The sequence below is a fragment of the Anser anser genome, assembly GCF_964211835.1.
Source record: "Anser anser genome assembly, chromosome: 7".
In the NCBI taxonomy this organism is placed as follows: domain Eukaryota; kingdom Metazoa; phylum Chordata; class Aves; order Anseriformes; family Anatidae; genus Anser; species Anser anser.
In genome coordinates, this window is record NC_139727.1 from 8877444 (window position 1) to 8899212 (window position 21769).

General features: G+C 37.5%; 3 protein-coding genes across 12 annotated transcripts in view; 2 read left to right on the forward strand and 1 right to left on the reverse strand.

Moving 5' to 3' along the window:
- The window catches only part of LOC310902395 (uncharacterized protein), a 115854-nt gene that overhangs the window by 85408 nt on the left and 8677 nt on the right, over window positions 1–21769 (reverse strand). For 6 of the 7 annotated variants that reach the window (XR_014586689.1, XR_014586690.1, XR_014586691.1 and 3 more), the window contains exon 4: window positions 10564–10618. Coding sequence is in view for 2 of the 7 variants with exons in the window: in XM_083843908.1 (XP_083700034.1) it covers window positions 10564–10596 (33 nt within the window). In the remaining 5 variants the exon portion in view is untranslated. Of the gene's footprint in view, window positions 1–10563; window positions 10619–21328; window positions 21529–21769 lie in introns of those variants that run through there. The other variant, XM_083843907.1, reaches the window with a different exon arrangement.
- On the forward strand, window positions 3857–9808 carry LOC310902384 (pulmonary surfactant-associated protein A2-like). Of its 2 annotated transcripts, XM_083843875.1 has the most exons (5): window positions 3857–4207; window positions 6035–6179; window positions 7009–7083; window positions 8005–8082; window positions 9245–9808. In XM_083843875.1, exons 2-5 carry the CDS (start codon window positions 6050–6052, stop codon window positions 9619–9621), a joined length of 660 nt encoding a protein of 219 aa, XP_083700001.1. In that variant the 5' UTR covers window positions 3857–4207; window positions 6035–6049; the 3' UTR covers window positions 9622–9808. The 2 variants fall into 2 exon arrangements, with proteins under 2 accessions (XP_083700001.1, XP_083700000.1); XM_083843874.1 differs by having other exon boundaries at window positions 3857–6179.
- Window positions 16766–19350, forward strand: LOC310902390 (pulmonary surfactant-associated protein A-like). 3 transcript variants are annotated; one of them, XM_083843887.1, is made up of 4 exons: window positions 16766–16788; window positions 17278–17475; window positions 18113–18190; window positions 18850–19350. In XM_083843887.1, exons 2-4 carry the CDS (start codon window positions 17328–17330, stop codon window positions 19224–19226), a joined length of 603 nt encoding a protein of 200 aa, XP_083700013.1. In that variant the 5' UTR covers window positions 16766–16788; window positions 17278–17327; the 3' UTR covers window positions 19227–19350. The 3 variants fall into 3 exon arrangements, with proteins under 3 accessions (XP_083700013.1, XP_083700012.1, XP_083700014.1); XM_083843886.1 differs by having other exon boundaries at window positions 16782–16950; XM_083843888.1 differs by having other exon boundaries at window positions 16782–16950; window positions 17343–17475.

A 21769-nucleotide genomic window follows, 5' to 3' on the forward strand; every position in this document is an offset into this window, starting at 1 on the left:
AAAATATACATATATATATATATAGTCCCTGCTGTTTACATATGTGCTCTTCATAAAATTTAGTTATTTAAGTGCTAGTTCTGGAGGCTTTATTTCTGTAGATATTGATAAGTTCCTATAAACACTTTTTCAGAAGATCAGGAGAAAATCAACTTGATGTTTAAATACTTTTCAGGTTGCCTTTGTGATAGGTGTTTTCTTACATCCCTGTTCTTCCTGATTTGTGTACTCCCTGGTCTGGCTTGTGGAAAATGGCCAAAAGGTTACGTGTAAGGTCTCAGTAAGTGTTGAAGGTTCAGACATCGTATTCCAAAACATAAATCTGTACGCAGCATGGGCTAGGCCTGAGAGTCCTTCTCTGCTTGTTCCTGAGAGAAATTCCTTTTGATATCTATAGGAATTTGTCCATTAAAAGTCCTCAGGCTCAGGACTGTTATTTCAGGAACAGGACTCCTCAGACTTAGCTCATGCCATCATGATAGGGACCCAATAGTCAGAGCAGAAGGCAGCCTCGTTTCCCTTGGTTCTTCATAACTTAGCTTTTTGACTCATCGCTTTATTCTTGCGCCTAGTTTCTTGGCACCTCAGTCTCTACCATGAAATGACTATGTCCGAGTTTTATCTGCTACTGAGGATCAAAATAAAAGGATGATTTGCCATTTCCTAACTGTTCTTAAATATTCTTTAGCCATTCTCTCAATTTCCTGTAGCTCTAAAAAGCTCCAAATTTTGACCCATATTGCAGGTGTATTTCTACGTGTTCCAACTTTTACATTGAGTAGAGCCTCTTAAAACATGTTCCTTCTGGAGGCAGAGGAGGCCTTAAAGGCTATCACCTCCCACATCATGGACAAAGAAATAAGCTCTAATACATCGTTAGTGTGCCTTTCCCCCAGACTACTTAATTATTTTTTTCCAGGGAATAAAGTCAATTATTGCAACTTACTGAGGAACTATTGATGTTCTCTAGTATGCTGGCTTTGAATCTGTAGTTTAAATCGGTGGCTTCAGGTGTATGAGAAAGAAGCAACCAGGTATAATCTGAAAACAAAGGTCAAGTGTTTCTTCTGTTAACATAGTTTTAAGGTTATATACTTTTTTACTGGAAAGAACTGTGCCTGCTTTTTTTCACAAAAGCTGTAGAAAACCCAGACACCCCTTTCCTTGATAATACAGGTTCAATTTACTTTTCCTAGAACAGAAAATAGATTGAAAGGGATGACTTTTTTTTTCTTCATCAAATTGCTTGAAGGCATTCGTTTTTGTCTTAAGCTAAAGTTTTTTCTAATTTACAAGCACAGTGCTAGGCAAGGCCTGTTGGTATACTCTGATGAAACCAGCTCTTAAAACCCACTCACCCAAGCTCTGCTCCCTGTGGCTACTGTCCTATCTTTAGGAACCTCATTATCTGTATTCAGCAGTTCACTCTCCTCCTTCATCCACCTGCTTACACACTTGGACCTAGAAATCTCTGCCCTGGGATCCATCCCCCCAGATGACAGTGTATTATTAAGATGACAGCATGTCTGTGATACTGTGTTTATAAATATAAATACGTCTCATCAGCAATTACATTCTACATCTGAGATGCTTATCTTCTAATTAAAGTGGCATGAGGCTAGAGTACACAGCAATGATACGTTTTAAGCCCTACCAGCAGCAGAATTTGGATTATTTCCTTACTAGAGGTATACTAAGGTACCGTAATCTCTACTTTTTTCATCCTGTTTCTATATCAATGCACTGTAAACTAGTATAAATATGATTTTATCAGTGTTTCTTATTTTCCAAAGACAAGGATACGGTTGACCTTCCCCTGTTTATTGTTTGGACTTGCCGCAGCTGGGGAGCAGGGAGCACTTACCCATTGGACTGTTTCATTACTTAGTAGGTGGCGTAGGTTTAGTTCCTGTATTTCTGATGCGGGCCTAAGTTGATAACTAACGAGTCTTAAACTGGGTTTGGGCACCTAAGTCTGGCCTATTTTAAGATCAGTAGCAGCAGAGCAGATAGGTTGCAGAGAAAATACTAGACAAATATCAAGCGTGAATGTTGCTTTGAACAGGGTGAAGATGGAGAATTGACCATACCTGCTTGCCATGCAGATGCTGTGCCAAGGACAAGCTAAGACAGCTGATATCAGGAGCTTGCAGCACAGTAACACATTTAAGATTAATGTCTCACAGGTTGCTAAAATAAACTAGCATGGCTACACAACATTGTTTTATGTGAAAGAGTGCTGTATAGCTTTATGTAGATCAGGCTATGATAACATCATTAGTAATCAGCTCCTTTCAAAACAGTGAACTGAGCAAAATGGAGAGTTCACCTTGTTTTCAGAAAATTAGAGGTTTGAAGGCTATCTAAAAGAAATTTGTTTTGGTTTTGAAAGCACCTTAGAAGTTATTAGTTGTCAAACTGCTTTTTTTTGAGGGTTGAATGAACTGCTGCTATAAGAAGCAGCAGTCTTTCTGGATACACAGCATCTTTAAAAATCATATTCCATCTTTTTTCAAAATTCTCCTTTGCTAACAGTTGAACAGGCCTTTGTGGGGCTTAGGTTTATTTTCTGGCATCAAAAATGCAGCATAATTCATGTGTTAGGGGACCTCAGAAGGAATCTTATTGTTCTATTTAAGACAGAAAGAAGGATTTAGTATCCGGGTTCCACTGAAATCACTCAGGTATGCTGGCTGAGTTTTGTGGGTGTTACCCTGTTAAAAATCTTCAGCCATTGCCACATAAGCTTACCTGTAGATTTCAGAATACTGAGCCTTTTAGCTATTCTACAGGTTGCCAGGTTGCTGAAAAAAAAAATATTTACTTTCTTTCCGCCTTATTCTTCAGTGTATTTATTTTGCTTAATTCTCTGTTACTTCACAAAGTAAATCTAATGACTAAGTAATCATTCATGGTGGATGATGTTTCAATGTCTTATCAGCTTATTTGTGCAAGCACAATCTGGCTCATTGTAGAAGAATTGTTCTGAAATTCATATTAATTGGGGGAGGGGGGGTACAAAATTTGTCATTTTTTTATACATCTTATGCCATTACAGACCTTGTTTTGCTTATGCCACGCTTTCCTGAATGAACAGAGATGGTGTGTACCTGGTGGGGGGGTCTCATTGACTTCCCTGCTTAATTTTGAAATTCTGTATTTAATTTTGTGAAGTACAAACTGTTCGGTGGAAAAAGTAGCACTAACCTGCAAAGATTTATAAAGTTGTTCATATATTAAAATTGCATGCATATGCATGGAGATGTATGTGGGTAGCACCACAGATCAGTATTAACCAATACAACTGTTGTAGTTGCCTGGAAACTGGATCTATACGAGATCGTGTTCTGGTAAGTTAGATTCCCAAGAACTTGGGCACTTTATCATTTAAAATATTGCTTCGCAAAATCTAGATTCATTGAGTTTAATCTTATCTTGCAGCTACACAAATTTCTCAGAGCTGTAGGTACCCCAGAGGTCTGCAGCCATTCAGAAACAGAACTGCCAATGTCTTGTGCTGAATTACCCTATATCTGTGCCATTCACAAACCACAGCAGCATTCACAAGCAAGTCATTTTACCTACTGGGTACTATCTAACCTACATTTTATACACTTAACAGCAGTTTTTTTCGTCTACCATAATTTCAACCAGTGGGATTAGAGGTTTTATAAAAATGACTAACCTGCATTCAAACCTTTGCTGCATATCAGGAAAGACTTAAACATAGATCTTTTATAAGCTTTTTTTTTTTTTTAAAGGAAAGAAAAGGACACTAAAAACTCTTCAACTTGTTTGTTAAAACATGGCCACATGTCATTTCTGCTCTTTTTTCAGGTAAGAAAAACAATTGTAATAATATCTTTGCAGTAATTAGATTAATTGAAGGTTTCTTTATATTTTTATAACTTTTGCATGGGTGTACAAATCTGGAGTTATCTGTTAGATTAATTGCTTTTTCTCCATTAAAAATAGAAAATTGAACTTTTTATATAGAACTTTTATTTTTATAAGAATAGAAAGTTAAATTTATCAGCCCTTAAAATTGTTCTCAGTATTCGCATAAAAAGTGTTTAAGCAAAACTAAAAAGTCTCATTTGTGCCCTGATTATCCAGTCTCCACTTCAGCAGTGTCATTTAACAAGCACCACACTATATAAAGGGGACTTGTGAAAGCTGCTCTTTCATTTCACTTTGAAGCAGAAAGGTAAGTTGAATTTGCTTCTCATAAATCACAAGGAACTTCAGGTAGAAGGCAAACCTGTTCCTTTTCATTTCTGTGGTCATATTTATTTTAAAATTAAATTTCCCTTTAATAGGTGGTGGGTTTTTGTTTGGTTTTGTTTAGTTTTTCACTTTTCTTATGTTAGTAATTTTACGAGATGCAGAGATGCCTGTAGGACACCAGATTGTAGTTACAGATGAAGGTCATTCAAACTGGATTAAAACCAAAGAACTGTTTTTCCATTTTGTTATTTAACTAATCAGAACTCTGACTCTGCATCATGATCCAATTATGAGCTGGGTGCAATAGCCCATTTAAATGTAATTCCCTGAATGATCAGCACCAGAGGAAATGTACCTGTTGTAATTGCATTTCCTTATCTCAGGGACATAAGTATGCCTAGCCACCTAAGGTAGGCTTCTGATAGGGACTTTAATAATCTGCTCTGTGGAGTCATAGAATGGCTCAGGTTGGAAGGAACCTTAAAGATCATCTAGTTCCAACCACAAAAAAAAAGCCTAAAGCAGCTGGTATTCCCAGGAGGAATCCCACCTCAGATTCAATACATGCAACTTAACAGTGCTTTTAATGTTGCATGTATGTTCTCAGGTGGATTTGAAATGTACTCATTAGGATGGATATTCCTGGCAATGAGAGACAGACAGTATTGCTCAAGCAGTTCTATATGCATCTTAAGGCTGAAATTTATGACATAAATATTATGTTTGGGGGCATGTCCCATTGAGCTGAGTTTAATTAGACATGCCTCTAGATGAACAAGTGGGCTTTGCCCTTAAATATAATCACTATTGATGCAGATCTAGGATAATGTCAAAAGCCTTTTACAATAAAGTCAGTCCTGCAGATGAAGCCATATTTCTTATTTTTTAAAGCTCAATCCAGTTTTAGAGTATCCATTTAATAAATGGTGCTAATAATAAACTGAGATTCTGATTCTGCTTTTCATATAATAACTGGATATCTCCATGCCATGGTGTCTTATATTTCATCATTTCAGGTTTTATAACCACACAGCATTAGACAATGCTGCATACCCAGCAGCTGCATTGTAAAGCCATTGTCTGTAGTTTCAGAGTGCTTTTTACTCATATCTCAGCACCAAGATTATAACCCTACTTAATGTTACACCTGAAAGGTGAAATAAGCTGAAATATGATGAATGGGCCTGTTGCCAACCAGCAAACATGAATTTTCTGCAAGACTAACTGACATTTTTAAGCTTGTGGAATTTTGTTCAAAACAAGATAGGAATGTCACTAGAGCTATGAAACTTTTCCCTTGTGTAAAACTTATTTCAAATAAATGTCCCTAAACAATATTGTGCTTAAAGAGATTGCTAACTAGCTCCAAAATATCACAAGAACCACTGTAACAGATTGCACCTTTCAGATTGGTGGCATATACGTCTATGTTTCATTGAATGATTATAGGCCTAACAGACAAGTAATGTCTTAAGCTTGATCAGTTTTATATCTGAGCTCGTTTCTCAAGGATTAATCCTACAAATAGTCAGTGATATCAAAAAAAGAAGATATTACAGAATGACAGTTACACCTTTGGGAATAGTGGAGACATAAGTATAGCAATCTGTATCAGTCTAGAAACAATTTTGTGTATAAGCTATGCAATGGTAGCAAAACGAGTCTTATACCTCAAACTACACCTTATTTGAACAAGGCAAGAATGCAAATTTCAAGAAGAGACAAAAAAAAAAAAATCAATTATATAAGCCAATGCCTACATTTCTTACAGAATCACTGCCTGACTAATATGTGCATTTTCTTACAGCTGCCCTGGACAACCATGATGTCTTACTCATTCTGCATGCTCACAGCAGCAGCTGCTTTGCTAGTGCCTTGCCATGCATTCAACTGTCCAGGACTTCCTGAGCTATCCGATATCCCTGGAGTTGGTGGACTACTTCAACTACTAAGTAAGAATAGTGATCGTCTTCATTGTAATACATATGTACTAACTGTAAGTCTTCAGTAAGGAAAAAAACTCTTTATGATGTCTTTTCGTTCAGACAAAATAAGGCAATAGTAGGTTTATTTAAATGTCTACGTATTTCCAGTTCCAATAAATACAGAGAGAGATTTTCTACCTGACCTTTTGGCCCATACTTTCAGCCTGCAACAAACATAATTTGGGGAAAAAATCCTTGTCATGAAGGCTGAATGAATAAAAGCAGCTAACATAGAAGGACATGTGTCCTCAAGGAAGTGGTCGTGGTAGGCAGAAGAGGGAAAGAACAAATGGAGTAAATGGTCAGTTTAATTTTTTTCTAAAAGCTAGCGCTCGTCTCTCTTCTGGGAGAAGAGGGGAAATGCAGTTTATCAATGCTTAAACATAGAAATACATACAAACAAGTAAATAAACCTTTCTAGTTCATATTGCCTTTCCAGTGCTACATATTACATAACAAAAGCATAGAAGCTTTCTTTTTCTTCTTTTTTATAAATAAAATGTTATCCTGATATGCATTTTAAAGTGTAATTAAAAGGTGCCTAGTATGTTTCTATAGTATTCAAAGATGGTATGTGCAAAAGTAGTCTGGTAAGGCATATAATTCGCACTGGGTAATTTTATTTCTATATGGAAATATTTTCTCCAGGTCCATTATCAGGGTTAAAGTGCTAACAAAGTTATTCATAATCTCAAACTGCAATTTGTTACATTTAAGTTCTATCGTATACTGAAATTCCCCAAATATGCACCCATTATATAAATTATATATATATAATTATGCTTCTCTTTTCCAGAACCTGTTCTAGGCCCAATGTGGCCTTTTGGAAGAGAAAGGCTTCCTGAACCTCAAGTGCCCACGGGGCTGCAAGGTAAAAAATGAGAAAAAGGGGATATTGCAATACCAAGTGAAAAAGGCTGATCTCTATATAATGTTTTGTCAGACAAATAACTCTCTCTATTGGGTGTAATGTTATTTTTCACTGGCTGTGAAGCACAGCATATAAGTGTTGGAACACTGCAACTCAGATGCAACATCTTTCATGCTTCTACATTCCCATTAGTTTCAGTTGTGAATAATGGGAACACCATCACAGAAGCATATCAGTAATTTTGTACTACATGTAGGACCTTTGTTACCAGTGGAAATTGGTATGAAATAAGTTTCTACCTGTACAGTCAGTTCCCATCTTAAACATCCAGTGCTGGATGGACTCTGTATTTCACTCCACCTATGTGGAAACCCACCTATATCAGCATTTACAGTTCCAATTAAAATAAGATCCCACTGTAAATACACAAAGCATCCATTCAGCAGAATAAAAAGAAAATTATATAGGCTGAATTTTGTTTAATGCCACAGGAATGCTCCCTCTCAAAAATATCTCTTGTGCCTGTTCAGTAACAATTATGAGAATGAAAAATTATCCCTGGCAAAGACATAGGCAAATACTTTATCTTATGATCTTTACACTTTCATAGGCATGACACACATAAGACCTCAAGCTAGATTAAAAAAAAAAAAAAAGGTATTTCTTTTGTAGTTTTATTAGGCCTTCTCTATGCAGAAGTGAATTTATGAGCATTTCAGAGGGATTTATTTTTTTGTTTGTTTAATACAGATTAGCAAAAAAGTGACAAAGTATTGGGAAATATTTGTTTTACCCCATGCAATGTTAAAATACATCATGCACTAGCTAGTTTTGGAAAATAGCTATATCTTATCCAATTAATAGTTCCTATCAGCAGAACCTAGTTTTTCTTGCTTATATAACTTCTGTTTCTCTGTTTAGGTCTACCTATTTCGCTTGACACTGAATTCAGCAATGTTTTAGAGAATTTCAGACAACGACTTTCCAGACTTGAAGGAGGTAATTTTTCCATTTTTACTTTTTCAGCTATCAATCATTTTCAAATGTAATGGGCAAAATTAATTATAGAACTGAGACTTGTAGAAAAGAAATCACACTTGAAAAATGGTCCTATATTCCAAAACTAGAACTTGATGTGAGACACCAATGAGCTGTTCTAGGAATACTGTAGGGCCTGTGTTCATTTTCTGTATTGCCACATACTAATTTTTGGCTTCAGAGAGGTTGACTAGAGCTAAATCTTAAAATCCTTACTCCCACTATTGACAGCATAGAATAAGATCTGGTTTGTCTATGTTATCTTTAAAACAATAATTGTGCAGTTAGTTATCTATTAAGATCGTTCAGAATTAGTTGAATTTACTTAGATGCTATAATAATGCTCAATACAAATAGATGTCCAGTAAGTAACATAAAGGTTGTTCATGAGACAACCTGGAATAATACTTTGGATTTTACAAAGTCATTCATGTTTCAACTGTAAGACAAGATATACTTAAGTATACTCCAGTAGTGAACATGAGATAAGAACCAAAGTAAAGAAAGGTACTTTCTTAGTAGGAGAATAAAATGCAGAGTTCTCAGGAACACTTAATGGTGTTTTTTTTTTTGGATTTGGTTTATATATATACACACACACACACATATATATATATTGCAAATGATGTTGCACTTTCTACATGGATTCATTGGAACTTCTCAGCCTTGTACCCTATTGCTAGCATTTCTATGTACCAGCAATGAAGTTATTAAAGATGGTAGAAAAAGTTTTGTGTACTGAGTTCACAAAAACAATGATCGTTTCTCTATGTTTCCTTTGCTCAAATTTGAAACAAAATTGATCCTCTTTAGGGAGTACACACAGCTATTAGAGATGATACTGTACATAGTAACTGTTAGCATGACATCCTTGTCTTGGAGGAGACCATCTGTGGTCAGAAGCAGCATAGCAATATACTTATTGGACACCTATTGAACTCGTAAAACTCTGGATATCTTTATTCCTCCCTTCACTTTCATTCTTGCCCTCATCCATTCCCTCCTCTGTTCCTCTTACGACTTTTAATTTCCTCTTCATCATCTTGATTTCTGTCTTTGCTTTCTCATTAATATGCCACAAGAAATAAGAAAGCTAACTAGCTCTTTGCTTTTTGTGTTTTAGCGCTTACTTTGAATGGGAAAATAACAAAAGCAGGAGAGAAAATACTTGCCAGCAATGGGAAGAAAGTGATATTTTCATCTGCTCTAGAATCCTGTGAAAAGACTGGAGGAACTCTTGCAACTCCCATGAATAAGGAGGAGAACAAAGCTATTATGGCGATTGTGGAACAGTATAACAGTTATGCTTATTTGGGCATTAAAGAGAGTGAGACTTCAGGACAATTTGAGTATATGAATGGCACACCTCTGAATTACACCAATTGGCACCAATATGAGCCTAATGGCAAAGGGACAGAAAAATGTGTAGAGATGCACACCAATGGGAACTGGAATGACAGAAAATGCAACCTGTATCGCCTCACAATCTGTGAATTTTAAAGAATGATGTTTCAGGCACCTGAGAGTATGGAGACAATGAAACAACCTACGCTTCACGTTTATGCAATTTCTGATATTGTTCTATCTCAGAAAATCTAAACGAATCATATTATGGTATATTTTTATCCTTAAGAAAATTCCAAATGTAGAAGGTGATTAACTTAATTAAAATGTGCTTAAGTTGATATGTTTCTCTCTATTTTGGAGGGTTGGGAACAGCTCAGAATTCAATGGTTACAACAGACTGTCTGTGTGCACTGGGTCTTTGTGAAGACTAGAGGAAAATTCCAAGGTTTGGCTTCAGATATTGGTTAAAAATTGCCTTTGGCTTCATAATGGAAGCATTTCTAAGTATTTAGTAATTTCTGTGTTAAAGGAGATGAACAGAGGCTGATTTTACTGGAGCAATTAAGGTGTTGGGATTTGCCTATCTCCTAGAATTATAGGGCTTGCACTGTGTCATATTGAAGCACGCATTGATATGTTTAGCATCCGCATTTAACTTTCTTTACAAAAAAAATTTACAGTGCCAGTTGCAATTAATTTTCTTAGTTAAATCAGAAACTATAAAACACTGATAAACATTGTCTTTGATCCTCATAAACATATAAAATGTATATAAAATATTAAATATTGCATTTTTTGCTAAAATATCACATTCTCTCATGAAACTATGACCGCTGCAGAAGGCCGCCTGTCCATCTCCCAAACCACTGACAAAGCACACACTATCTTGGGGGTGGAGGTAAGATTGGAAGTTCAATCAAGTCAAAGAAAAACTATTTTTCTGCTGAAGCCACAAAGTCAGACTATGACTCAAAACCCCTAAGATCCAGAACAGTCTTTTCAGAAAGTACTTCCACTGCCACTCAGTTTGAGTAGCTGATTTGGGCAGTAGAATCTCAGTCAAAGACCATGAGTAGCAAATTGTCACTCACTCACCTTGCAGTGGGGAAGTCCTGGGCTCATTCTCATTGTGGGCTCATTTTCTCTCAACCTGAGGGAGAAACGAAAGTACTGAATTTAAAACGCAGGCATAAAAACTTTTACTTTATACTACCCTTTTCCTTCTCCTCCTCCCCCACAACTGGCTCTGTGCAGGGAGACCGTCTGAACCTAGACTTAACTCTGGGCATTGTCATCTCTTGTCCTTAGCCTGCCTGGGGAAGAAATGGGATCTGTCCATGTGGTCATTTCAAGCCCTGTCGAGCAGAAAAGATTTAGGATGTTCAGACACAGAAGATGAGGGAATACTTTTGGCAGCAGACAGTTCACATTCAGCATCACACACAACACTTCAACTGATCTGAGAATGGACAGGGTTGTGGAAATGGGAAAAGTATGCCCAGTAGCAAGCTGGATAGATTTCAAAGTCTGAAACTGCTTTACACAATAGCTTCCTTGGAAACCTATGACAATAATGCCATTTTCACCAAAATTTTCAAATGGGAAGGGAATAGATCATGCCGCGACAAAAAAATCTCACTTTCAGGTTACCTTGAAAAAAGGTAAGACTAAAATAATACCTTTTACTTTTCTTAGGTTTGACTCTGACATGTTGCACTGCATCTGCCAGAGAAATTTTTAAGGTTTACTTAAAACTACCTCTACTTCTTGAATTGTAATAATTAATATTTTAACAAGTAAACCTTGTTAACAATTTTTGTATTTCAAACATACAGGTTTTTTGTTAAAGTGAGATGATTAAATGGCATAAAACAACATCATGTTGGAGAAACCCCAAAATAAAAATCACTTTACCAACAAGCTAATTTATTATCTGAAACAAATTCACAAATTAATTTACATAGACCTCCAACTATCTTTAGAGTATCCTATTCCTTTGGTTAATCAATGATTTATTCCCATCACATCTATGTTTACAATATGATTATAAAAGGTTCTTACTAAAATCATTAATATGTAAAATCTTCCAAATGACTTATCATAATATATCATCTATCTGTAAACAGATTTATACTTCAAGACACTTAAGTGCTTTTTATCCAGTCAAAAAACACAACATTTTTTGTGTCAAAAGCTAATTTTTACTACATCCAAAAGCAAAGCATCTAAGCTAGGTTGCCGAGTACAATTTCTTTCTGCTTAAGCCATTAGTATTAGAAAAACCCAACCAAACACACGCATGTTGTTTAAAAATGAAAACTCATCAAGTCAAAGAACTGCTAGACAGCACGTTAATGTCTATGGTTCACTCCAAGAACAGAAACAATTCAGGTAAGCAAACAACAATTTTCAGTTATTTTCATAAAAACTCTCTCCCTATAATGTCATACTCAGCTCTTCTCTTTCTATACTCTACCGTTCCTCTTATGCCATTCTGAGGTGGCCCTCCTTTTTCTGTGCCCAAAGTCTCAACTTACTGCTCATGCGTAAATCTGAAGATATCAAGGAAACATCTGCTAGTTTCCTGTCTTCTTGTTAAACAATGGTGTCCATGTTCTTTTGCATGGACATTTACCTCCTATCATGAGCTTCAGAAAATACACAATCCAGTGTCACCCACCATGCCTAGAAGAAATAATTCCCCAGTAAAAGCCATATTCTACAGATCTATTTGTAATTTATTTGTATCTCATGGGATTCATGTGTAGTAATTAATTAAAAGCCTGGTGAAGGTATAACAATTTTTAACTACTGGTGTACATATTCAGTAGAAGGTTACATGATTGATATTTTCTATTCTGCAGAAAAGCATCCCCAGACTATCTTGTTCTTTTAGCTAGCATTTTGTGTATGTGTGTGTAACCGTATCAATTTAAACTCTCAAATAACGTTTAAAATGCTTTCAGTCAATTTCTTTGTTTTTGTTTTTTTTTTAACTGGTCTATTTTTTTTGTGAGAGATCCAACTTTTGCATTTACGTGTATTAATGGAAAATTTTGTTTGTTTGTTTTTAATGAAGAGAGAGGAGGCCGGGCAAAAGAAGGAATGCAATAAATTGTCCCTGTTCATTATTGTATCAGTGGTATATAGTGAGGAGACCCAGAAAAATCCAGGTTAGTCTTTTTCATTTTTAAGTTTTTTTAGTGTTTTTTTTTTTTGTCTTTATTATTTGTAATAACAGATAAGCAATCTAACAGTAGGATCTTGCAATTCAGAAAATATTTTCACTTTGCAAATGTTATAAAAGCAGATTTTGAAAATCGAGATCTTAGTGAAAGTTAAAAGGTCACAAAAATTCAGTATCTTCTGAAGCAAGAGGGTTGTGTATCATATAATAGGTTTAATACAATTGTTATTAATTACAGTATGTAATTAACATTGGGGGGGTTGTCTGGCCATAAAAATGATGGATATTAATTTCAGAGGGGATCTCTGATCTAGAGTGATATCCTCTAATAACTGTGTAATTTAATAGATGCTTCATCTTAGAAATATTATTACCTCCCTCCACTCCTCCACAAATCCCTACCACAGGTAAAGAAATTGACCTTAGATTACAACAAATAAACATCTTTTAGTGGCTTCCTGATTTTTCTGGAAAAGCTGATGAAAACAAGTCCCTTTGTTCATCAGAAACTTGAGCTCAAATTTGACTTTGTGAGTACGGTAACTGACAGGACATGACATAGGGTGGTAGGGCTACCTTATCTTGTAGAGACTGACCAGTACCTCCCTTATACTTTTTATTTTTAATTTTTAAGTTTAATTATATTATTCCTCTGTTCTTTTCTAGGAGACCATACATGGTGGAAAAACACCAGTACCTAATGCTGCAATATCCTACCACTGCTACAAATACAAGGTAAAAGTTAGTCATACATTTTACATTTATTTACAGCTTTTCCTTAGAACAATGAGCGTAAGCAGGAGAAGAAATATTTGCTGCCAGGATATTTGTTAGCTGGTTTTGCAACCACACTGAAAAGAGGTGGAAAGGCTAATGGCCCTTCTACAACTCTTCTAAACTAGAGGAAAACAATGTTCTTGAGTGCATTGTGTAATGGTGTAACACACGTTTATTTAGACCTTGAAGAGAGTCAGATTGCAAGTAACTTTCATTATCTGAAGTTGAAGGCTACTATTTAAAATTGCATTAACTTACAGTTGCACAAACAGACCTGGGTTTAAAGCATGATCAATACAGGATGTTTGGAAATTAGAGTAGAACCTTTCAAAAATAAGGGGACTTGGATTTGTGTTGAAGTACTTGTTAGGAAACTAGGGTTTGGTGGCATTTGGCTCAAGGGTGATAAGCCAGGTGAAGCCTGGAGTGAAACCTTCACCCATGTCTTCCCTTGTGGCCCAGGAGCCAAGAGCACCTTAACCCTTGAAGTTTCAGTGTTTGCAGTTATGGTCATAAGGACAGTAGTGAACAACTGAACATTCTTGTGCAGATGATGGTGGACAACTGCAGCATATATGGAAAAAAAAGTTTCAACTATTTCATAAACTTGAGGTCTTTTTCTTGCTCTCATTAGAAAGCTATTTTGCTAGTAAGAACCATTGAAGAGATATTGTTTCGCTTTCTACCTGTTATAAACACAGAACTACTTCTTCCTCTGTTTCTCAGCTGAGCTGCACAAAGTGACAAACCGGAGACACTCAGTGACCTCCACTTGGATCCTCCACATGTGACGGGTCAGCAGAGCAAGATGGCGGTTGCATTTACAAACACTGATCATGCTGTCTACGGGTAAAATTAAGACTTTCTGCTCTAAAATGCTGCTTGTAACTTCAACAAAATGCCAGGTTGAAGGTTGTCCTCTCAGGCGTTCATATGTTGCTGAATTCTTTGCTCCATGGTTTTAAAGCTCAGCAAGAATAGCCTCAGTTCTCCTCTGAGAAGCACTGCCAGACACCAGCACTGGGAGGGGAGATACTAGATCCCACATGTGCTGTGCTCCTCCTGTTACTCCCAGGCATAAGGGGGCAGTCTGACAAGGACACATAGAAAAGGACATGCAGAAAGTACAGGACCAGGTGGTGGTGAGATAGGATGGGAACAGCAGCAGAACAGCACAAAAGCAGGGTAAACAGAAAATATATATATAAACAGGGTTGGAATCATTTAAATACAAGCTGAGAGAATAAGGAGAGAATTTAAAGTTATCTATGGTATGACTAGCACCATGAAGGAAATATATATATACGCACACCTTTCAGGAGGTTAAATATATAGAAGAAATGCTAACAAACAGGCTCATGGAAGGAACATGTACCCACTTTCATAACCTAAAATTCATTTCCAGTGTCTGTATTTCTTGAAGCACCTAAGGAAGATGTGTTGACAGACTTCTGTCCTCAGCATGTTTTATTTACCTACCTACATTTTATAACACTAAGCTGTCATTCTCCTTAATTTGCTTCGCTAGCACTGGAATTATAAAGCCTCTCAACAATAGATGCAGAAACACTGAAGAAAAGTTCTCAATATTCAAAAATTATTTGTCCTCAGTGAGGCCCATATCCTTGAACCTGGTTGAGTTTCTGTGATTAAAAATAAAAAAAGCTTATAAATAATAGATTACAAGTTAAAATAATTATAAAGAATATTACATTATTCTATTAAGCATTAACAAGTGCAGTAGAAATGCAAATATTTTAAAGTATTTTAGCTTGTTCCATCTTATCAATATGCTGATGAAAATTGAGAGGAGAAAAGTTTACAATTTATCAAATCCACATCAGTTCTTCTTGGAAGGAAGTGTACAGAGAGACTTCGGTTTCCCAGGCCATCAGTCAGCACATGAAACTCACTAACAGAGGCCAAGCCCTTCTCACACCTGCCTAATCCACAGTTTCTGCCAGATGCAGCTGAAATGCTGAAGTCATTCCCACCATAGATGCAAACACCCAGGTTCTGCCAGTGTCTTTTGCTAGGGCGTATCTGGACCCCACGTAACTGCCTCACAATCTGTTTGTTTCATGAAACAATTAGAAAACCTCAGCCAAAAAACGTTAAGAGGACCAAATCAAACACTCAAAAGTTAGGAACTTCAAGTTTTAGCATGAAAATTTAAGCAAAGTTTACTTATGCAAATTTAAATTGGCCCACATACAACTGGTATTGCTTATTTATTTTTCACAGGACTGGTGCCTTTTCCAGGGCACTCGATAAACAATGCAGGGAATTAATCAGGCCTCTGTGGGTATGACACCAATGGCAAAGGACCCCACCTTAGCTGCTGTGGTAACACCCTGTGAGGGTGCAGGGTACAGGATACCTACAGAGGTGATCTAGGCTTGCTTCAATGGAGTAGCATCTTAGGCCAGTATGGATATTTCTCGCGTTCCTTGTCTAACCTCAAAGCACCCATTCCTCAGCCGACTTAGCTGTTAGCCTTCATGCAACATCAGGATGCTGTCCTGACACAAGGATGCTGTGATCCCACCTATTCATTTGAACTGGAACACAGCCTGAAACTCCATTCCTACAAGTCCCAGTTAGATGGAAACAACTCTTAGCTGAGACTAACTTAGAAATGCATGGCAACATTTTCCATTTCAGTGAGGCTCCGTGCCTTGAGGCTTCTGTAATTACAGGAATGATACAGAGCAGCTTTTTCCTCACTCAAAGGTGATTTTGCTGTTGGATAAAACTATGACTTACTTACATAGTACAGTAGAATTGTTATTTGTAATATATAAACTTCCCCTAGAGTAATCTGTAGGTTATTTAAGTCTGTGATGTACTATTGTCTTCTGGCTTTGTCGCTACTGTTTGATTCTATTTAGTTACATGTCTTCAATAATTACAGACAGAGGACTTATTGTGATGTTGAAAGTGACAACATTGTAGGGGTGTTCCTGATGAATATTATGCTTCAGGTAAACTCCTTATTTTGGCTTATCTTAACTGACATTAGCAATGTAACATTTACACAGCAATTCTGTGGAAATATCAAGTATTTCAAATAAGTATTGAGAAATTGCTTGTTGTACTCCATTTTTTCTAACATGCGGAAGGTGTTTCTACAAGTCAAAGTACCCTCAAATTTTGTACTCACATTTCAAGTGTTCACCTCTTGAAGAAAAACCCCTATCATTCAAATTAAAGGTCATGAAATTTCTATTCCTGTGCAAATTCATATCATATGACACACTCTTGATATTTCCCATAGATAAGATGAATCTCAAGTTACACACCCTATAAATTAGACTATTTAATGTGCCTTTCCTATTTCTTATAGGAGCTGTCAGGTAAGTTAAACATCCTTAAAGAGGTTTCTCTTCAAAATGTGTTTAATTCTCTCAAGCTGTTCACAAACCTCTCTGGTTTAGATATCTGCATCTCAACATTTTTATTTAAACTTTAGCATACTGTGACAGAGGATATATCCTGCAGTGAAGATACTTTAACAGGTGAATATTAATAATTGTTTCCCTCTTAAATTGATAAAGAAAGAGTGTCCCAGTTTGCCTTAACCTGTTTCTTTCTTACTAAAGCATATGTCTGTTGCTCTTCTGTAAGATTAACACTGGAATTATAGCTTGTTCCATGGGAAAAGTGGCATATGATAGTATCTGCTGTATAAAAATGGGTTGAGGGACAAGATTTTTTTGTTGTTGTTGTTCTATACCTCTTAAGTAACATAGCTTTACAACTATTAATCACATTCATTTCACTGAGGGTATCTTAGTAGAAACTTCAAATCCAGACAAAGTTCTGAAACTTTCTTTTTTTAACAGGACTCTAGACAGGAGAGTAAACCAGACTGTTTTATATTTGGCTTTGAACAATGCTGTCACCACAGATGTTCCACAGAATGTTAGCAGTGGCTCTTTTCCTGCTCCCCTACTGTGCTCGAGGTAACCCAGCACACAAGTTTCCAGTGCCCGGTTTCAGGATCTTACCAGAAAATGGGATAGCTGAAGGCTTTATATCAGGTACCTGTAGTTACCAGCTCCTTTTGTATTTACATATACTGTTGTGTTCCATCTTTATGCTTCATAAACCCAGTGCTATGTTATGTGAATTGATGTGGGTTCTACTTGATGAAAAATAATCAGATCTTTATTAATTTCCTGTATGAAGCAAGATGTTTAAAACTCTCCTACTTAATGACTCAGTGGCTCAGTTCACATCAAGAAAAGGTTATCATTTTCCATAACAGGGCACTAAAAACTTGTTGCCGGGTGTTAGGTTGGAACTGTGAATAAGTGCTTGAAGAGCCTGAAGAATTCTGTCAACAGTCCCAAAATACCATTAAAAAAAAAATCAAACAAACCCACTGCGCAATTGCCAGTCTTTTGCCTGGACCGTCTCAAACATTTGTAGATTAAAGACTAACCCAGTCCGTTAAATCACGTTTTCCATAAGCATCTCTGCAAGTAGTTGCCATGAATTTGTTCCTTATAATCAAAAATATTAATGTATGAAATAATCCCTTATTTAAAACACAACAATGAACTAACAGGTCAAGTTGCAAGGATTGATCTTAATTTCACACAATTACCTCTGCTTTATCTTAAAAGCCAAGATTTAAACTGAGAAACAAACAGCATAATCTGATTTTGTTTTTAGGCTTCAAGTCACTTCCTGGCAAAGAAATGGGAGATGTTATCCTTCAGTTAGAAGATCGGATTTCCAAACTTGAAAGAGGTAATTTATCTACCTTTATTTTCTGCTGTAGCTTGATTAGGGGACATAAAGAAGATGAGCAACAAAATGGCTTCTCAGGAAAAGGCAGAATTTTCAGAGTTTTCATTACATTTATGTTTTGTTTGGTGGCAGATAGAGTGATAACTGACAAACTGGGGGCAGGGGGCATTAGTTTTCTGTAACTAGGGGGAGATGCCTAGCTAACAGCCCTGAAGTATGGCTGCAAACAAATCCAACTTGGACTAAAATCTCTGCCTATGCAAAAGTGCTCCATGGGCATCTGTCATGTCCCTAATAGAAACTGAATACTAAAAAAAAAAAAATACCAAAACATCCACAAACAGATCATATCTAAGATCCTACTCACTCAAGGGCTGACAACTATCTCTATATTCTGCAAGTCATCACAGAGGGCTTGTGCAGTAGAGCTAGACTCAGAGGGAATAATAGCATACTTTACCTAAATGTAAAGATACAGCTTTTAGGGGTTGTCTCTTTTCTCTATTTTTAATCTTTGATTTTAAGCTTTCCTCTCCTTTAATTATTTCTGGGTTTAACTTAAAGTTATGGAGGAAAATAGGCAGTGGGAATTACAATTGGTAGCAAAATAACTACAAAGCAATGCACAAAAGATTAACAGCTTCCACCTGTTCTTGCAGTCCTCCACTTGGAAGGAATAATAACAGCATCTGAAGGAAAAATATTTGCTACCAATGGGAAAACAGCCGATTTCCACGCTACAGTGAAAAAATGTGGAGAGGCTGGGGGTTCTATTGCCACTCCAAGGAACGCAGGCGAGAATGATGCCATTCTGTACTTTGTGAAACAGTTCAATAAGTACGCCTACCTAGGGATAAAGGAATCTCTAATTCCAGGCAAATTCCAGTTCCTGGATGGTGCTGAACTGAGCTATACCAACTGGCATCCAAACGAGCCTTCTGGCAAAGGGGAAGAGGAGTGCGTGGAGATGTACACTGATGGTACTTGGAATAACAAAAAGTGCAACCAGAATCGCCTTATTGTCTGCCAGTTCTAGTGCTCCCTCCTGCTGCTGTCTGGCAGGGTCCCTGGAATTGTTTTTCCCATCCCTTGTTTCTTCATTTGTAGCTAGTGAACTAAGATAACAGCATGAAAAAATAAAAGTTACTTTCCCAGCCTGATCTGGCTTTTGAACTAATACCATCCATAAAGAGACTCATTATAATGAGAGCAGTGACCATTTTGTCTGCTCTCTTACTGATTGTCCAATGCCACTGACTCTCTCAGTAAGACTGCCCATGTGTTCCTATGCTCTCTTCAACTGCTGACTTTTTACAAGAGAAAAAAGTAGATCTCTTGAGCACATACCTAAAGTGACTTGCAGCTACAAAAGCTTCCAATCCCTCTGTAACCATGAGCCTTAAAGTTGTATTTTGATCCCCTTAGTTCCCAGATTTCCCTCACCAAACCTACCTTACCACAAGAGGGTCTCACCCATCTTAACGTTTCCCATGGGAAAGCTTTAGAACCAGCAGGTCTTTAATCCTCATATACCTGAAAAGCAGTGGCCAGAAGCCACCTGGCTTGAGCACCTCTAGCAACTCCCAATGGCTTTCTTGACACAATGTTAGCAGGATGAGAAGACCAACATCTCATGCCATGTGGGACATGGTGTGGAAGAAAATGCACAGGAGACAAGATGATACAGTGCCCATGGAGTTTGGTGAGATCAGTAGAGCCATGGGAATGTCAATTTATTTCAGCCAAAAGGTAGATGGGTTCAGATACCCAGTGCTGATTTCTAGGCACCACTGGCATTTTCAGAGCTGTACAAATCTTGAGCAGGATTTCCCTGGGGCTAAGTCCGGTGGAAATGTGTGTTTTGGAAGCCACCTGTATTCCGTGCTCATTGTAGAAACCACTCAGAGCTTGTCCCCTCCTGTTCAAGCTTATTTATTGTTTAAAACAAAGCTTTTTTAATAGCTTTGCTGCTGGGGTCCAATCACCAACCAAAGTTGGGCATTCCCAAGATCAAAGATAGAGCTGGGCTACAGCTGCACCCAGAGATGTCTGTGAATTTTTTTCCTTCCTCTTGGGCAGTTGACTCCAGCATAGCTTAGACACCATAGGCTCTGCATAAGCTCCACAGATACATTGAGCAAAGGCTGGCTGACCATTTAGGCACACCTCCATACACACCAGGCCAAACGCCTCACTATCAGCTGCACCCACTCACATGAGCTTTCTTAGTCCCAGCTTGGTCACAGGGAGCCGACCAAGGAAACATGCAGGCGTAGAGCCAGACCAGCTCCTCATTCCCCCTGGGTGACAGGGAGGCCAAGCCATCAACATATAAAGGTAAGTGGGGGGAGGAAGGCAAGCCCCCAACTGGTGCAAATGCTGGGGCCAGAGAGGGGTCTGCTTGCAGCCCCATAGCCATGCACATCCCTGCAATTCCAGAGCAGCAACTGGCTGTGCATGGCATTGCTGAGCTGGCTTAAGTTCAATTACTGGAATATTTGGGTACACATTCTCACCACCTGCTCTGTGGAAAGATACCAATCTTCCTGGCCTCTGTTCAGCTCTTTGCTTGTTGTCATGGCCTGCGAATCACTCTTGCTGTTATTCTCTGCAAACCAAGCAATTTATCTTACAGGTATTTACTTCAGATGATTAACACTACAGGACCAATGTAAGACCAAGACACCTTTCTGCTTGAACAATTTAGTGTCTGCAGGTGGTTTGCTTCCACAAGGTACCTAATTATTCACTCTGGTAATATTCAGATTCTTCATCACAACAATGCATACAAAATAGGACTGCTTCCCTGTTCCTGGAATGGTAAAGTTATCCAAACCTATAAAAAGAAATGTTTTTAGAGCAAAGTCCTCCATTTATCCAACACATCTGTTTAGCATGCGATAAGATCCACAAGCTGTTAACTAGAGCACTGTTTCTGGGCATCACAATCACAACATAAAACATTGAATCCTTTCATATTAGGTCTAGGTAGACTATTATGTTGCTATGCTAACCCAGTTTGAAACAGGTATGCCGAGGGAAATTGGGGAATCAAGAGTTTGCAGGCACTGTTTCACTTTCAAACTATATTCTTACTCAGAAATGTTTTACAGTTTACCAGTAAATGTCTGCACCCACCAGCTCACCCGCCCACAGCCTTCAGCCTTGCGTGACTCCTGTTGTGAAACTACCTCTGCCACAAGTACAAGGAAACAGGAGCACAGGCATCACCTCATGCAGTAGTTTTCCACTCATCGTATTTCAATACAGTTTAGGAAGCTTACAACGATTAACATCAGCCTAAGAATGAAGTTTGACCCCCACCAACATTTAAAGACATGGTAAGTTTTTATTTTATGTCTCCTATCTTGGAAACTTAAGCTTCAGTATCAGAACATCTCCTTGCTTATCTACAGGGGTTACAGAACCATTTCAAAATCAGAAAAAAATGCAAGTACATAAAAGAAAATGGGTGTCTAGCAAACATGTGCCATTGCAGAAATGTTTGCCCAATATTTGGGCATTTTCCCCCATGGACTCCCCAGGGAGAGGGTAAGGTACTTAGTGTTACCCTGCAGC

What these genes read in the sequence shown, in the direction of transcription:
- LOC310902390 (XM_083843887.1), top strand. Translation starts at nt 17,328, where the DNA reads ATGCTGTCACCACAGATGTTCCACAGAATGTTAGCAGTGGCTCTTTTC. An exon ending in AGCTGAAGGCTTTATATCAG is followed by an intron (nt 17,476 to 18,112) that starts GTACCTGTAGTT and finishes TTTTGTTTTTAG; the next exon opens with GCTTCAAGTCACTTCCTGGC. An exon ending in GATTTCCAAACTTGAAAGAG is followed by an intron (nt 18,191 to 18,849) that starts GTAATTTATCTA and finishes CTGTTCTTGCAG; the next exon opens with TCCTCCACTTGGAAGGAATA.
- LOC310902384 (XM_083843874.1), top strand. Translation starts at nt 5,930, where the DNA reads ATGCAAATTTCAAGAAGAGACAAAAAAAAAAAAATCAATTATATAAGC. An exon ending in AGTGCCCACGGGGCTGCAAG is followed by an intron (nt 7,084 to 8,004) that starts GTAAAAAATGAG and finishes TTCTCTGTTTAG; the next exon opens with GTCTACCTATTTCGCTTGAC. An exon ending in ACTTTCCAGACTTGAAGGAG is followed by an intron (nt 8,083 to 9,244) that starts GTAATTTTTCCA and finishes TTTGTGTTTTAG; the next exon opens with CGCTTACTTTGAATGGGAAA.